This window comes from Mesoplodon mirus (genome assembly GCF_964341445.2).
Source record: "Mesoplodon mirus genome assembly, chromosome: 9".
NCBI lineage: Eukaryota > Metazoa > Chordata > Mammalia > Artiodactyla > Ziphiidae > Mesoplodon > Mesoplodon mirus.
In genome coordinates this window covers 110,512,548-110,531,053 of record NC_138985.1, presented here as the reverse complement: position 1 = coordinate 110,531,053, position 18,506 = coordinate 110,512,548, and the positions used below count along the sequence as shown (strand labels likewise).

General features: G+C 35.5%; 1 protein-coding gene across 15 annotated transcripts in view; it reads left to right on the top strand.

Annotated features, from left to right (window-relative positions):
* KMT2C (lysine methyltransferase 2C) overlaps positions 1–18,506 on the top strand; it is a 292,172-nt gene that overhangs the window by 154,460 nt on the left and 119,206 nt on the right. For all 15 annotated transcript variants that reach the window (XR_014294958.1, XM_082632089.1, XM_082632088.1 and 12 more), the window contains exons 7-8: positions 8,899–9,061; positions 16,546–16,717. Coding sequence is in view for 14 of the 15 variants with exons in the window: in XM_082632089.1 (XP_082488215.1) it covers positions 8,899–9,061; positions 16,546–16,717 (335 nt within the window). In the remaining variant the exon portion in view is untranslated. The remainder of the gene's footprint in view (positions 1–8,898; positions 9,062–16,545; positions 16,718–18,506) is intronic.

Genomic DNA, 18,506 nt, shown 5'->3' with positions numbered 1-18,506 from the left:
AATATTCAAGTTTTCCTGCATATTCCAAGGTTACCTTTAGATTATTTATTCCTTTTATAGTTAAATTGCATGTATGATAATGAGAAGATGAGGTAAGGTTCAAGGTTCTTTGTTTTCGGGCTTCCCTGGTGGCGCAGTGGTTGAGAGTCCGCCTGCTGATGCAGCGGACACGGGTTCGTGCCCCAGTCCGGGAAGATCCCACATGCTGTGGAGTGGCTGGGCCCGTGAGCCATGGCTGCTGAGCCTGCGTGTCCGGAGCCTGCGTGTCCGGAGCCTGTGCTCCACAACGGGAGAGGCCACAACAGTGAGAGGCCCGCGTACAGCAAAAAAAAAAAAAAAAAAGGTTCTTTGTTTTCAGTGTGGATATTCATTTGTTCCAGCATCATTCTAAAAGACTGTTATTCCCTTGAATTATCTTGACTCTTGGTCAAAAATAAACCACATAAACACATACACAGAAAGATATATTTTTTCAAAAACATGAATTCATATTGATATTTTAAAATTTAATCCAGTAGCTGTTTGTAACATATTTAAAAATTTTTTATTCCCCCACTCAATCTATAATTGTACCTTTTAATTTTACTTAATATTTCCTCCAACTAAAATAGTTATTAAAAGAAAAATTGTTTATTTTGTGCATCAATTTAAAAGTACTCCAGAATAACTATACTAGTATTAAACATTCAAAGGTAGTAGATCAGTAATGAGATTTAATATTTTCATTGCTTTCTGCCATCATCTTTTGAGCCTTCTAGTAGTATTGAAGATACTTTGAGTTATTTGCTATGGTTAGGTAAATACTATTTAGATAACATATTCAACTGCTACAAGCGTTTTAGTTGATGGTATTAATATTTTTACTGATCGTACTTCTATGAAAATAATTTTTTCCCATAGCTCTTACTTGTCAGTGGAGAGTAATGGAAGTCTGCTCTGTTGCTTCTCTTTGTGAGACAGGTGGAAAACACAGAAATTCCTTCCATGCCTCCTTTGCGTTACTGCTTGCAACTCCCCAAGGCAAGCTCTGTTATCACTACTAACACCATAGATGAGTCTTGCCTAGTCCTGTTCTTTATAGGCTCATACGATAAATACTGTTTTCTGTCTTTTATCACACACCATCATACTTGTGAGATTCATTCAAATTATTGCTTGTAATTGTTCATTTAATTCTCATTGTTGTGTAGTATTCTGTTTTGAAAGTACCATAATTTATCCACTTTTATTGGGCATTTGGGGGTTTTTCAGTCTGGGACTGTTATGACTTGTATTTTGTGAACATTCCAGTGTATTTCTTTTGGTAGGCACAGAGGACTAACATTTTATGGAATTCTAATTCAAAAATGGCTGCCTTCTTTTCTTATAACCTAAGTGAGAGTGATTATGTAAATGAGACAAAGTATTCATTATGTTCTTGTGTTCAGTTAGTGGAATTTGCATTAATTACCCATTTCTAACTGATAATGAACCACTCAAATTCAGTTCCTCTTTGTGGCATTGTGAGTGTGGGCAAGGAATTTAAACTCTGCGCTGCTTCGTTTATAAAAATCAGAAGTTATGGTACCTACCTAAAATGGTGGTTGTTAGACTTAAATAAGGTCATTTTTGTTAACTACTTGGCCTAGTTGCTCACTGCATCCTGCATGTTAAGTATATTTTATTGGCCAACTTTCTGACTTCCCTAAATTATTGGTGTCAATCAAGTGTCACTGTCTCTTTTTAAGTTGTTTTCATTTTATAAGTTTTATTTTTATATATCCAGGGTACTAGAAATTTGTAATTCAAATTCCAGGTTATTAAAAAAATTTTTTTGTCATTTGATTTTCTCTAAGATGTGTGCGTGTGTTTACCATATAAAAGTTTAGGCGTTTTATCTAGTCAGATTTATTCATGTTTTTATTATGGTTAAAGCTGTTAGTGGGCTATAGATGAAAGATTATAGCTGTTAGGAGGCTATTAGTTTAGGACTTCTGATTTGTGTATATGTTGCTATCAACTAGAGAGTTTACTGTTGCCTTGACCCAGTAAGTAGAGGGCACATCTGTTGGCTCAGGAGTGCTTGCTGTAGGATAGTCTCTCTGAGGTTTTGCTTCTTCATGTCCAAGATGGAGTTTAAGACATTTACCCTATTTACTTCATAGTGATGAATAAGGAAGACGTTGTATAATGTAAAAAAAATTTCTTAAAAATAACAGTGATTTGGCAGAGATCAAATCATGGAGGGCCTTGAAATGCTCCGTTAGCTGTTGCTGTATAAAAAATTACCATAAATTTAATGGTAATTAAATAGCACCCATTTGTAGATGAGAAGTTTGGCCAGGCTCAACCATGCTTTTTGTTGAGGGTTTCACGGGGTTCAGATTAAGATATCTACCAGGCTGAGTGTTTATCCAGAGGCTCTGGCGAAGAATCTTCTTCTAAGCTCACTTGGCTCCCGAGGGCGCAGAATTCAGTTCCGTGCAGTTGTAGGACCAAGGTCCCCATTTCTTTATTGGCCATTTGGCCTGAGGTTGCTGTCAGCTCCTAGGGGCCACTCCCTGGTCTTTGTATGTGGCTTCTTTTATCTTCAGAGACTGCAGTGTGGTCCTGAATCCTTCACTTGCTTGGAAGTTCTCTGACTTCCCTTTCTGCTACCAGTTGGAGAAAAATCTTTGCTTTCAAGGAATTGTATGATTAGATTAGAATAAGCCCCGTCCCCCTTGATTAATTCAAAGTCAGTTGATTAGGAGCCTTAATCCCATCTGCAAAATCTCTTTGCCATGTCTTATGGCATACTCTCTGGCATGGTATTTCATCATATTCATAGTGTCTGGATCAGGGTGGGGCATCTTGGGGGTAGGGTCAGGCGTTTTAGGAGTCTGCCTACCACAAATGCCATGTTGAGGAGTTTGGACCTGATCCAGAGGTATCAGGGAGTCCCGTAGAAAGCTTACTGTGGCAGCAGTGAGGAGGGTGGGTCAGAAAGGAAAAATTTCATTCAAAACTAAGTCCATTTTGATTTTGTAATGTTATTTAATGGGTTTTTTTTGTTTGTTTTTTAAGTAGAGGTTTTGATCAGAAATGTATGTTTTTTTTTTTTTTTTGCGGTACGCGGGCCTCTCACTGTTGTGGTCTCTCCCGTTGCGGAGCACAGGCTCCGGACGCACAGGCTCAGCGGCCATGGCTCACGGGCCCAGCCGCTCCGCGGCACGTGGGATCTTCCCGGGCCGGGGCACGAACCCGCGTCCCCCACATCGGCAGGCGGACTCTCAACCACTGCACCACCAGGGAAGCCCCAGAAATGTATGTTTATTAGTGTACAAAGTAGAAATAATTAACTGGACCCAAACAACAACAAATCACTCATCATGATATTCATTACTTCAGGCCAATTCATTATACAAAGTGGTTTGATAGATTGCTTTTTATTTTACTCAGTTCTATTTTAGCATATCTTTCTAAAGCAAACACTGATTGTTTTGATACGAGGCTTAAACACCCGAATGTCATTAATAATATCTTCCTACACACAATATTAGGGTGTGTTTTCTTCCTTAGATGGCTGATCTCATGCATTGTATGTTGATTCTTACTGGCTTAGTTTTTATATCTAGTTTTACTTACTTTTATTCTTTGGTCTTGAGTTTTGCCTTTTTTGGCTGCTGCACGCAGCATGTGGGGTCTTAGTTCCCCGACCAGGGATCAAACCCATGCCCACTGCAGGGGAAGCGCGGAGTCCTAACCACTGGACCGCCAGGGAATTCCCCTGAGTCTTGCATTTTTCAAGCTGTATTTTTTTCTTCTGAACTAAATTTGCCATATCTCAGAGATTTGGAGTACTAACCACTGGACTGCCAGGGAATTCCTGAGTCTTGTATTTTTCAAGCTGTATTTTTTTCTTCTGAACTAAATTTGCCATATCTCAGAGATTTTGACATGTTTCTTATTTAATCACTTCAAAAATAATATATATTTTTTCATTTGATTTAAATAAATCTGCTAGATTGAAGGGAGTTTTCAGTTTTTCTAGTGGATAGATTGAAGGGAGTTTATCCTTATGTTGTGAATTTATAATTATTAATGTGTTAAGTTTAGGAAATACCAGCTTTTTTAAATATGGCCTAGGAAATATCTGAGTTTTTGAATTTGTAAGACTTTCTTATGGCCATAGATATTGTAAGTTAAAAAGAATTTTATGTACATTTGAATAGAATGTATATTTTCTGTTCTGGGAATTTGGAGATCTCTCTGTTTATGTGTAAGTTTGAATCAAACTTAACCATCATTAATAAATATCTTGATTTCTGAGAGCTGTGTTAAGTCCAGTCTATGTATTTCTATTTGGCTTTACTTTTTTTTTCTTTTTTTCTTTTTAAGCATATGTAAGTTTTTACTGTAGCATTAAAAAGTTTGTTTTTTTAACTTGAAGTCAGCTTTACTTTTGTATGTCAAGGAAATTCATTAGGCACGTGAACATTAATGACTGTTTCTGCTTTTGGAATTTTCACTGTAATGTTAGACTCATTTTAATGTGAACTTATCTTTGCCCTGTTCACTGCTTCCTGATTTGGACCCTATTTTTATGATCAATATTGCTATACCTGCTTTCTTCCTCTCTCTCTTTCTTCCTCTCTCTCTTTCTCTCCCTCCCTCCCTTCCTCCCTCCCTCCCCTCCTTCCTTCCTTCCTTCCTTCCTTCCTCTCTCTTTCTCTCTCTCTCTCTTTTTAAAATATTTATTTATTTGGCTGTGCCAGCTCTTAGTTACAGCACACTTGATCTTCATTGCAGCATGTGGGCTCTTAGTTGCAGCACGTGGGATGTAGTTCCCTGACCAGGGATTGAACCGGGACCCCCTGCATTGGGAGCGTGGAGTCTTAACCACTGGACAACTAGGGAAGTCCTACCTGCTTTCTTTTTGATAGCATTTGTCTGTTCTTTCCCCCCAGATCATTATTTGTGAATATCCTGTGCTACTGTGCCTCGTGCACATATGTGTATATATATAGATAGATAGATAGATACACATACACATATGTGTATCTATATATATACTCATACACATATGCGTATATATATAAACATATACATATGCATATATATGTAAACATATACATATGCATATATATGTAAACATACATATGCGTATATATACACATACACATGTGTATATGTATTCATGTACATAAATAAAAGGTTTATGTGTATTTACGTCTAAAGTGTGTGTGTGCATGTGTGTGTATAAAATATATTTTGCACATTTTGAAAGTTTTTTTGTTTTTGTTTTTGTTTTTGTTTTTTTTTGGTGGTAGCGGACCTCTCACTGTTGTGGCCTCTCCCGTTGTGGAGCACAGGCTCCGGACGTGCAGGCTCAGCAGCCATGGCTCACGGGTCCAGCCGCTCCGCGGCATTTGGGATCTTCTCGGACCCAGGGCACGAACCCGTGTCCCCTGCATCGGCAGGCGGACTCTCAACCACTGGGCCACCAGGGAAGCCCTCAAAGAATTTTTTTGTAGACCTTGGAAGATATTGCTCTTTTTTGTTTTTACATTTAATATTGCCAATGAAAAGCAATTCCCATTTCTCCTTTCTTTGTAAATGACCTCTTTTCTTTTTGGTGGGGCTACTAGAATTTTTCCTTTATCCTTGTTATCTTAAAATTTTGCCCATGTTTCTAGCTGTAAGACATTTTAATCTGAAGCTGGTGTTTTCTGTTTGGGTGGGTGTTTTTGTAGTGATATGGATATCAATGGAACAGAAAAAAAAGACTCTTGTCTTTCAGCTTCCTCATCTATTAAATGGAAATTATGCTTAATAAATGTTACCTCTTATTATTAGATATTTTCATAAATTTTCTTCTAATTTCTCTACTTATAATCCTTCTACTTTCTCTCCTTCTGGTACTCTTTATAAGCAGACGTTGGACCTTCCTGATAGTTTCCCACGCCATTTGATTTTTTTCTCTTACTTGCTATCTTCATTCGTTATTACTGCATTATGGGAGAATCCTAACAGACTAATAAGAAGAAAAGTTTGGTAAAGGTTAAAAACAGTTTGGTGTGTAGAAAACTAATATCTGATATTTCTTAGAGCACTTAGCCAATTACAGTAGTTGATATTGAATAAATAATTGATAATTAATTGAACAAGCTTTGGAATATCCTGAAACTTATTGTTACTTATTGTAACAATAAGTTTATTATTAACAATTAAGTAACAATAAGGTTTAAGTAACAATAAGGTTATTAAGATAACCTTAATCTCTGAAATTTTATTGATTCTGTTTTGTATTATAGCTTTATTTTGGGAGAGCCTTCCAAGTTTTGGAAGTTCCTCAGACTCTTTCTTACAGGTTGCAATGTGAACTCTCATTGAGAGTTTTTTCTTGGATGTGTTCTTGGACTAATGTCAAAAGATATTTAACACTTTTCTTTTTATCTTTCCCTCTCCTCTTTTTTTTAATGATTAAAAAAGTATAAAAAATTATTTAGGGGTTTTTAATATTGAGTCAAATTGTTTAGTTGATAAGAGCTATTTATCTTACCTTCCTCTCATGAAATGTTAATTAGCTTTGTAATTGTTACTTAGCTTATAAGTCGTTTTGATTTCTGACATGCGGTGTATGAGGGTGCTGATGTTAGATGAGTTTCCTGTAGAAATTTATTCTTTGACATTTTTTACAATTTTATAAATGCTTTTTATTGTTTCAGAAAGATATATTCCAGCCTATACAGATAGTATATGTTTTCTTTCAATGCCAAATGTCTTTCATTAGCTATGTAGTTATAACAGATGGGTTTGAAGCGTTCACTTAAATGCAGTTAGTATTTTATTTCCCTTTATTCCCTAATCTCTTTACATGTTATTATAAATTAGTATGTTGGATACATTCCAGGACTTCTCATAGTAGTTTAGCTAATGTCATGTAATATTTTCCATTGCACATATGTTTAAGAGAACATGTTGATGTTTCTAAAGTGATATAGACAGTGAGAAAAGGATCAAGTTAAATTATTTTATTTCCTTATTATACACTTAAAAGTCATTATATTTTATTTGTCAAAATTACTTTTAGAGCAAAAGTCTTCTGTACAACTTGCCATATGCTATAAAAATAATGGAGATTCTAGATTTTAACAGTTTAGCAGAAATTATTTTGTGATATTAATGAGTTAATAATAAAAACTTTTCAGTGGTTGATTGGACATATAAATGTACTTTCTTCCCTCAACATTACCTTGACCTTTCCAGTATTGACTCAAGGATACTCAGACTACCTAGATATTATACATGTCTTTAATTCTGGGTTCTGTTAATATAGTAAACATATTTAGATACCATGGGAGGTTGTGACATAAATATATTGTTTGGAAAAAGCTGATTATTATACTTTATCAGTGAAGATAAAGAAGGCTTTATTTCTTTTCTTCAGTTTTTGTTAATGCAGTAATACCTTTGAGTACAAAAAGACAACTGAAATGTGTGTTAGTGTGTGAACTTGTGGACATTATATAAAATTAAAATGTCACAGATATAGCTAGTGTTTATGAGTTACTTAGAAGCTACAGTGGTCTTGTTGCCTGCAGCCAAAATGTGTCGAAGACACACCAAGAGACACTTAACTTTCTTATATTGGTTCAGTGCAGTGGACTGATGGTTGTGAGGAAGAGTTTGATGGCATGTAATATCTTACGTAGATTTACATGCAAGACATTGAAATTATTTATAATTTAAAAACTATTGTATTCTCTAATTAACTAGCAGAATATGGAATCAGTATGTTAGCATGTGAAGATATTCATAGTAATGTCAGCAACTCTATTACCTGAGCCTCAGTTTTACCACGTACCATCCCATTTGGCTTCAGTTAGTTCAGCTCTGCTAGTCATGAGCCACACCTACAGTAAGATTACCAAAAGTGAAGTCCATTTAATATATATACATATGAACACCAGTTTATAGGGCCTTTCTATGTCAAACAGCATGCATGGTACTAAGAATACAAAGTTAGTACAACCTGGTTCCTCTGCTCAAAGATTTTGGATGAAAAAAGAGTGATAAGTAATTACCGTGCAATAGCATAAATGCTAAAACAGAAGTATATGCAAGGAGGGCAGCTAGGCATCTCCTACACACAGAGAGAGATTTTATACGTTATGATGCCCCAAGTGGGCTTGGGTGGATGAGGAAGTCTATTAATCATTCTTAGGGAAAGAATTACTCTTAGATAATTCATACTGACTTCTAACGCATTTCAGGTGCGCTAAACTTCCCCTGTTGTTCGTTTGAGACTTTATTTCTTTGATTTTATCACTCGCAAGAGATAGAGGCAGATTGGAATGGGGGAAGGAGAAAGTCAGATGACTTAATTTTTCTTCACATGCCCAGCATTTTAAAGAAACTTGAAACTAACTGCTACAATGAAGTGTGTAGATTTGTATGTGTGCCTTTAACCATGTAGTTGCCACTCATTAACTTATTCTGTGATTGACTAGTTTCCTTCATGTTGATTTTTAGGCAGGGTGAAAATAGTAAGAGATTTTGGAAATAGTATAAATATGTTTTATCCGTTTATTAATGGATTTAATCACCTGTTAAAAATAACCCCCAACTAGAAACCTGCCCTTTTAACCATATTATTAGTTTTTTTAAAATGGTAGTTGTGTTGACAAAGTCAATAGAAAAAAAAAGTGAAATGCTGACTTTCTAAACTTGAATGGAAGGATGAATATGTACCAAGCACTGAACGGAGAACTTCGATTGTATCATTTTAACGGATCCTTTATTCGGTGCTCTGCAGGCTTCAAATTGTTATACCAGTAATGTGCAAAGACTTTTGAATATCTTCCTAGCCCCACATTTGAGTGTTGCTTTTCCAGGTTTTATAAGGAGATTTCTTTATCCTTTGCTCCCTTCCAGCGATGTGCATTTTGTAAGCACCTTGGAGCCACTATCAAATGCTGTGAAGAGAAATGTACCCAGATGTACCATTATCCTTGTGCTGCTGGAGCCGGCACCTTTCAGGATTTCAGTCACTTCTTCCTTCTTTGTCCAGAGCACATTGACCAAGCTCCTGAAAGATGTAAGTTTACTACAGATATATTTTAAAACATTTATCAATGTATTTACTTAAAATAACAAATGTTTAAGTTCCCTAAGTGTTATTCTACTTGTGGTAAAAGGTAACATTACATAATCTTGATAATCTGAGAGATCTTCACAAGAGATCCTTGGGTGGGGTGAGGGGGCATGGGGAGGAATCTGGTACCAACCATATCATTGAAGTTATATCCAGAGAGTTATTTCCTCAAAAATTCAAAGATAGTTTGCATGTTTTTTATTCTTATTTAAAAAATTTAACTACTGTAGAAAGTTAAACTTGCTGAATATATGGTATTTTAATATGTACTATGAAAGTAGGTCATTTAAAAAATTAAACAGTGTCTTTAATTCAGTGTCTTTTACACTAAAAAGACTACCCAGTTGGAGATTTAGAAGATGGTTCATTCAGGTGTTGTTTCAGGATGTATGTTGATAGGATCACCAAACACTTTTGAAAATCTTGGAAAATGTATAGTTCTGATAGTCATAATAGAAATCTCGTTAATGCTTCTTCTTGATTCATCTGTCTTGGTTATAGTTATCTATAATCCTCAGTTGTCTTTTTTTTTCTTTCTTTTCCAAACAGTATTTTATAATTAGGTGAAAAGGTTTAAGTGTTTGAAATTTATGTTATACAGAAAATTACAACTCTTTCCTATCCTTATTAAATAGAGATCTTACTTTTTTCCTAGTATGTGGATTTCCAATGAGCATGCATGATTTGGGATCTTTTTTCCCTAGTAAATTGAATTTCCAATCTGCTTGTGAAATCTCTTTGATGCTTTCTTTATTCAGTCTTTTTTTATGTCATCTCTTAGTTACCTAATTGTTAGCTTTTACCTGTATTCTTAGCAATGTCAGTAAAGGCTTTTTTCCTATCTTTTCCAGCTTTGTGAAACATAAATATAGCTACTTCAGGCTTAAACTAAAGTAATCTCAAACACAGATTTCATAATCATCATTTTTTCTCTGTTCAGTACCATGATTTTATCTTTAGTTAGAGTTATTTTGTGTCTACATGTATAATCATGTTGCCCTTAATCACTATACAGACGTAAATTATAGGTAAGGCAAACTGAAATGTCACATTGTACTTAGGCTACTAAGGGATTTAAAGTTTTAACAATGTTTTGGGTCACACACTGTTAAATCTGGGGGAAAAAGACAGCATTCATGCACAGATACTGTAATGGGTGTTGTTTATTTTAAGGCCTCATATAGTGAATTACTTCACTAAGTACACAGACTACGATGTGAATCATCAGAGCTGATTGTATTCTGGGTGGTATAACACACTTTTCCAATTGAATAAAACAACTGTGGGTGTGTTTAACAATTTAAATTTTATTCAGCCTTTTGTATGTGGTCGTGATTTAGACCTCAGTAAACAACATGCAAACTTTTCTAGGACTGTGTTTCTAATGTGAGAAATTCTATTACTTATTGGCAGTACTACTTTCTTCTGCAGACTCTGTTCACATAATGTATATGATTTATATACATTTATTTGTTAGGGATCATAAATTGTTTTATATAATAATGAAGTGTAAGAACTGAGGTGAGATGATTTGTTATCATTTATCATGCATATAGTGAAAGGTTCATGCTGGCAACATAAAGCTAAAAGATCTACTGAAATTACTGGTACCTTGCCTTGTTCCAAAGTAGACTTACGGAGACTTACACAAATATGTGAACAGTAGGATAAAGTAAGACTAAAAGTAAGCAAGAAAATTTGGCCAGTGGGAAGGGAAAAATAAGGATAGGATAAATGGGAGGGTAATATGATGAGGCTGATACCCAAAATAAATGTGTATTTCCCAGGCCTACGCCACAAATCTGGCTCCAGAGCTTTCCAGCAGTCGGCATGAAGAAGGGCATATGAACAGTTGCCTGATTTGTAGTAATAAGAATTCACTTGATACTGATACTGTATGTACACTATATATGGCAGTGAGAAACTGTCTTCAAGTAGCTGTCTTGCAGTATAAACAACAAACCCCACAGGGCAATTTCTTATAACAGCCCTTAAAATAAGTCAGCGGTATAAAACCAAAGCCCAGTTGAGTAAATGCTATTCCCTGGGGACCTTAAACAATGCAGTCTGAATACCCAGCTTTCTGAGCATCTGTTTTAATCCAAGGATGTAGAGAATACTGCAGATAGACTATATTGCAGTAATATACAAGACTACGTAACAGTCTTATAAAATCTTTCATTTGTATTTTTAGCTGTTCTAATTGTATGTCATAGCACAAAGCACTTAACTTTTTATGTTTTAAAAATGGGGATATGTTAAATGACAGTGTTATTATGAAGGTTAAATGACAATGAAAATCATGTAGCATTGTACCATATATTATGAATTGCTGTACTGAAAGTTCGTTATTTTAGCTCTTATCTAAGTTACGTGTCTGCATTGAGTATAATACTTGATGCTGCTGGCTAAGAACAGAGCAGTGTGCTGTGATAGTTAACTGAGTGAGGAGTAAGATCGACATCTTCTTATGAAAGTTGAAAAATCTAACAAAAACATGGACCTCATTGGAAAAAACATCCCAGCAAAAAGAGCGCATCTGTGAGCAAGACCAGCATTTTCATCAGAAAACGATTTTGGGGGTGCTCTGTCCTGGAAAAATGCCAGTCACAGCTCTGACCTTATTGTCACGATGATGCAAGTATACACTAACCTTGCCCGGAAATTTTACGCTAAATATCCATCTAAGGGACATAGCCACATATACTTCCTGAGTAGTATTTTGCCTCTCATGGAAGGCCGAATGGCAGAGAGCCAGCCATGCAAGATCAGAGGAAAGAACATTCCAGGCTGAGCGAACAACTACTGCGCAGGCCTTGAGGCAGGAGCATGGCGTGATTGTGGAATAGACAGCTAGTCACTGTGTCTGGAACTTAGTGTCTGCCAGGTGGGTAGTAGAGACCACATCAAGGTGAACAAAGACTAGATCATGTAGGCCTTGTAAACAAGGGAAGGGGTTTGGATTTTATTCTGTCTGCAGTGAGAAGTCTTTGCAAGGTTTAAACCTGGGAATGCTACATCTCTTAATCCACTCCCCCTCCCCCAGTGTATTTACTTTCATCGCTCAGCTTCTTCTTCTTTTACTTCATTTAAACTTTTAACTCCTACCTCATTTTCTTAGTTGTCTGGTCTCTCTTGACACCAAGTCCTGCTACTTTTCTGTTACCTTAAATTCTGTCAGCCCCCTGACCTTTCTTTCTTACCTACCTGCCTGCTCTGTGGGCCAGCCTCTCTGGACAACATCCATGATTTACTTTTTCTTTCTAGAGATTCCATTTTGATAGGCAAATCACCTTGCAGAGTGTCCTGCCAGCGATGGAAACATAGATCATGGACGTTGTAATGTCGATGGAAGTTACAAAGCTATGCTGATTTAGTCCTTTTTAAATTCACTGATAATAATTTGACTTGAGACTGTTGCTCTTCACCAGCGCTTCTCTTCTTATGTGCTGTCTAGACTTTCTTAAGCAGTAGTCTCACCTTCCAACTTGACCATGTTTAAGGATCTATGATAAGCTCCCATCTAATTTAAGCTCCATGTTTTTGTCTTTTCCTCCATTTCTTCTTGTCACAGCTGTCACTTAGGAAGAAGTGACCTGTCCAAAGCTTATTCTCTGTTTCTCCTGCTCTTTTCTTGCTTTCCCTCCATCATTTAGCTTCTTCATGCTATGCCTGTGCTGGCACTTTTCCTTTGTACTTTTATTCTTCACCTTCTTTGCCCTTCCAGTGGGCATCAGTATCGATAAGTAGTAAAGAACATGATCTTTGGAGCCAGATTAACCTGGATTTTACTCCTGTCCTCTCTTAAATTGTCTTTAGCTTTAGTCTTTCACTCAATCTATTTTGCTTTCCCAGCTGCTTAAAGAAAATTTTCACTTAGTCGTTTGATTATTGCTTCAAGCTTAATAACGCCTCTTTGGCTTTCAGACATATATTTATGTATATGTACATATACTTATGTCTGACATGACACTTAAGCCATCCAATAATGTCATCTTCTTAATGCATGCCCTCCAAAAGGCTGTTTTAGTATTTCTACATATTTCTGTATGTTCGCCCAGATCAGAAAAATGGTTGGAACCAACTTTTTTCTATTATTATTTTTATATAATGCATAGTAAATGTTTTTGGACTGAATATATCACATGGATTTTTTTTTTGCCCAATTTATTAAATGATGCATACTAATCATACAACATGACAGTATAGTCATCAAGGAATTGGTGGAAACTGTCATAGAATAAAAAGTAATCTCTGCTTTAGTGATACACAGAGTTACCTTGTTGCAGAATGAGCTTTGCTCTATAAAACAGTGCTGTGCAATAGAAATATGATGTGAACAATATATGTAATTTTAATTTTTCTAGTGGTCATGTTAAAATTTTTTATTTGAAATTAATTTTAAAAATACATACTTAACCCAGTATATCCAAAGTGTTAATATTTCAACTTGTAATTAATAAAATTTTTGAGATAGTGACATTAATATTTTTTTCCTATTAAGTCTTTGGAATTCAGAGTGTGTTTTACATGTATAGCACATCTCAATTTGGACTAATCACATTTCCATTGCACAATAGCTACATGTGGCTAGTAGCTACCATGGCAAGTTGAAGTGGCAGAGTAGCAAACTCTAGAAAGTTTCACAGAAGTATTTAGATAGTGTTCCTGGCAAATTACAATAGAAAGATGAACTGAGTATCTGATAAGAGTCCAGTACTTGCCCCAGTTTCTGTAAGTTTTGAGGGTAGGCAAAAATCAAAGATTAGTTTTTAAATGTACTTAGCTTGAATGAGTAAATATGGAACTCTCTTTTAGTATTAAGAAAACTACTTTTCTCTGTTTTTCCATTTTTATTTTAAAAAAATGAACTAATACATGTAATTTCATTTTTAGAATTAATGCTTTCTTTTAAATGCCTATCATTTAAAGAGCCACTTAAAAATGATTTTAGAAGCAACTCCTTTGCTTAAAATATAAGAATTGATTTGTGCTAGGCAGCTGAGGATATGAAGTTGAAAAAGACAAGGTTACTACCCTTCAAGGGTTCATGGTATTGTGTTATAATTAATTGATTATATAATAGTTTCGTCTAAGCATATGGGGAAAGGAATAATCAACAACTAAATGGGCATTTAGGTGTGGTAACATTAGATAGTCAGGGTTTATGTCTGAGCAAGAGTTTTAAAGGCCTCTTTGGAATGGGCTAGTGGCACAACAAAGGAACAAAATTACAGGCAGAAGGAACAGAATGTGTGCAAGTACACAAAGGTTGAACAGTCTGTTGTGTTAACGTGCACAGCAGACTGCTTGATCTGACCAGGAAATAGTGAATGTTCTGAGATTCAGTTAGAAAAGGAGATAATCCCCCCCACTCCTTTTTTTGCCTCAAACTAGAAATTTTTGATTTTTTTATTTTAAGGCAAGAAGGGAGGTATTGATAAAGTTTTAATTTACGCAGGGCATAACGCTTTTAGAAAATTGCTCTGGATGTTTAGCTGATTTAGGGAGGAGGTCAGAGCCCTAAGCGAGCATTCCATTCAGAAGATAACTGCAGTTACCAAGACAAAGTGTGATGGACTGAACTGTACAAACAGATGGAAGAGGATATATAAAAAGTTTACTGGTATCCAATTGGATGTGTTGGGTCAGGGAGTAGTTAAGGGTCAATAGTGACACTAAAGTTTCTTTACCCAGCAGGTCGAGAAAGAAGGGAGAGGTTTAGGTTTAAAAAAAGTTTTAGAGGTGTTGAGTTTGAGTATTTTTAGAACACCTGGCTATTGAGGGTCCAGTAAGACTTGAAAATAACATTCTGAGGTTCAGAAAGAAGTTTGGGGCTGGTGATAGAGATCTGGGAGTTGTGGTGGTTTATGATGTAGGAATTGGTGTGATTACAAAGAAAAACCATGGGGAATTAGAAAAGATGGAAGAGGATGAAATCCTAAGAGACTCCGTCATTTAGAGGGCTTGGTGGAGGTACAAAAGCCAGCACAGCAGGAGATTGGAGGCATGGGGAGCCTAAGGAGAAATCTGGAGAAAGCTGCCCTCAGTCAGTCGAGGTAGGAAATTTCAGTGTGGGCATGGAGGTAAATGCTGCAGATGGCAAATAAGGTAAGACGTAAAAAGTAACCACGGGATTTCATAGGCCACTGGTAGCCTCATTAAAGTAGCTTCAGATGGCGGTGGGTGAGGAGCCACCAGGGGCCCAGCTGACAGTCTAGATGCATCCCAGGGCCTGTTTGTGTTCTGCCCTCAAACTGCAAATGGTTGTTTGTTTTTTTTTTTTTTTTTACCATTTTAAAAGGACTCTAAAATAAAAACAAAAACTCTGTATGCCAAAGACGTCTATGGCCCACAAAACCAGTTTGCCAACTCTTGGTGTAAGGAAAAGGAATAGATTATTACTCTGTTTCAAGATACTTGACTGGGGAAAGAAAGCAGGAAGAGAGGGCTTATAGCCAGAGAGGACTGACCAAATCTTCAAAAAGCGAAAGAGGAAAAAAAAAATCATATGTACAATTTAAAACAGCCCTAGGACAATCAGCTAATCAGACCATTTAGTTGAGAACATAAGTGTCAGTTACAGACATATTTGTATATATCATCAAATTGTTATGATTTTAGAATACATCCTTTTCCTTATTATATTGTAATATGCATGAGTTTGTGTACTTGGCAAGCCAGTTTATTCTTACATTTATTTTTTATTTTAGATGGTACAAGAACTGTTAAAAAGTGCCATTCCTTTTAATCCACACTTAGCGATAGACGATGTCCATAATTTTTTTACAACTGGCAGTTAATATAGATGAATATAGAATTAGTATATGAAGTATTGTATTTGTGTATGAATATGTAGCTTCCATCTTTAATGTTCTCCCTCATATATTTTCCAGTATTAAAAAACCCTTATTTGACTTGAATAAAAATTAGTGTTTATGCTTAAGAAGCATCTTAATCTAATTGATATTAACATTTTCTTAATTTTGTCTCTGATTTTGTTAATTTCAAAACCTATTTAACACTCAAATAAAAATGTTTATTTTTGCACTGCAAAGCGTCTCTCAGTTGATATTTTCCTTTTTGGTTCTTTTCAGCAAGCATATATTGAACATTAACTAGGTGCCCAGCATATCATTGGTATTAGGGATATAAAATTAAATAAGAACTGCTTATGGTCTCAAGTAGATGTAGGTACAAATCATTGCAAAACTATATGATTAAATTTAATGTGATTAAATTTAGATTAAAGATATTATAATGTTTTAATGGAGACCTTATTCTGATTGGATATCAGTTCATTGTGGATAATTTCAAGTGTCTGAAAGATTTACCATGAAAATTCCCTTCAAGTGATTTTTAAACTGTAAAGCCAGAAAAATATTAAATTCTTATACAACAATTTCGTTGTTTTACTGTAATTATAGCAAAGGAAGATGCAAACTGTGCAGTGTGCGACAGCCCGGGAGACCTCTTAGATCAGTTCTTTTGTACTACTTGTGGTCAGCACTATCATGGAATGTGCCTGGATATAGCGGTTACTCCATTAAAACGTGCAGGTTGGCAATGTCCCGAGTGCAAAGTGTGCCAGAACTGCAAGTAAGTTTTAATTTCAACTCAAAGGTGTGTATTGAGTTTAAGAGAGACCCTATTATTAGGTACTAAAGGTTTGTGTAATATGATAAAGGTTGTTCATACTGCAGCTATATTCATTCACACTGACTTCATCATGTCTTTAGAAATTGCTAGATATTTATTAACATATTACTTTGAAATAAGTCTAAACAAAAACTAATTTTAATAATTTAAATTCCTCTGGTTGCCTAAAAAGCTAGCTTAAATTTGCCAACAATTTTAAATGAATGACGTTAACAATTAAAAATAAATAAGCATTAGAAAAAAAAAGCACCTTTTTTTCTGAGGGAGACTGGGGAGGAGATTTAATAGGAAAATAAATTTCTAACTATGGAAAGTAGTTATTAGAGGGAACCAAAGAATCAGTGATAAGTTTCAATTTCTATTCCAGGAAGAACAATTTATACTAAGTCTACTGTTTAAAAAGAAATCTGTATCTATCTGAAAGGCAGTTACTTTCACCATAATTCTGAAACAAAGTATTGTATGGCATTTAAATGTTTATAATGGGGTTATCTTTTCCTATTTGTTTTATTCCATCCTTTGGTCATTTCTCCAGTCTTTTCTTTGATTATTTTTTTCTCATGCTACTAATTAATTAGCATGATAATTTGGGGACGTTACCTGCATCTACAGCAGTCTTCAAATTGTTTACAGGCTGAGGACTTTTGTAATCAGGAGAAATGATGCCCACCACTGCCATGTTCAGTCTGTTTTATTTGTAATTTAATTTGATAACAATAAGCATCAATATCTTAGAATTATGTGGAATAAATAGGACCATGTGCTTTTATATTTTGGTAAAAATTAAAGAAAATATCAGTAAACGTTTATTTGATACCTTGTATCTGTGCCTGGCTTCTTCTTGAGAAGGAGTAAGAGAACTTGAAGAAAGAGTGCTTTTCCTCCAAGATCTTTCCATGTAGCTAAAGAGACAAAATGTGCGATTTTATATGTAGAATTTATTAAATTAAATAAGAAATTACTGGAGGCCAATTAACCCATCTTCCTTTTTACTTCTGTTTATCCCCAGGTTTTATTCAGCGGTTCCTCTCTCAGCTCTTCTTCTTGCGTTCCCTAGTTTTTCTTTTCCCCTCCTCTTGAATTAAATTCTTAGTATCTGAGAGTGATTAATAGCCAAGAATCAAGGCTGAGATCATGGACAGGACAGGGGCCCAATCTTTGGGGCAGAAGAGTGTTTAGGGGAAGATTTTAGGTTTTCAATTACAATTCTTAATAATTATAACAAGATTATTATTCTTATATCTGTTTATTTAGCACCTATTGCTTAATGGATATTCTTAGCTCTTCAGCCAGAATTATATTTAATTCTCACAGTAATCTTTGATTATCATTCACATTTTGTACCTGAAACTAAGAGGACTAAGTCTAAGTTATTCAGGGGTCACACAGCTAGAAAAACAGAAGTCTGAACACAATTGTAGGTCTGATCCAAATTTGATCCTCTTTTTATTATATGACAGTGTCTTCCAACTCACTGTGCCAAGATTTGTTCCTTTCCATGCAGCATCACCTATCAGTTACAGCTCCTTCCCCAAAAAAGGATGGGCATGGGATGTTTAAGAAGTAAGGATCAGTGTCATTCATCTTGCCTTAACCCCTCCTTCTTTGCAGGAACCCTAAAATGACTAAAGCGGGTTCACCATAGGTGGGCATTCAGTAAGGATAATCCTTTAGGGACCTTTGGAAGATTTCTGTCTCATCCTCTAGAGGGTTAACTCTGTCATTAATC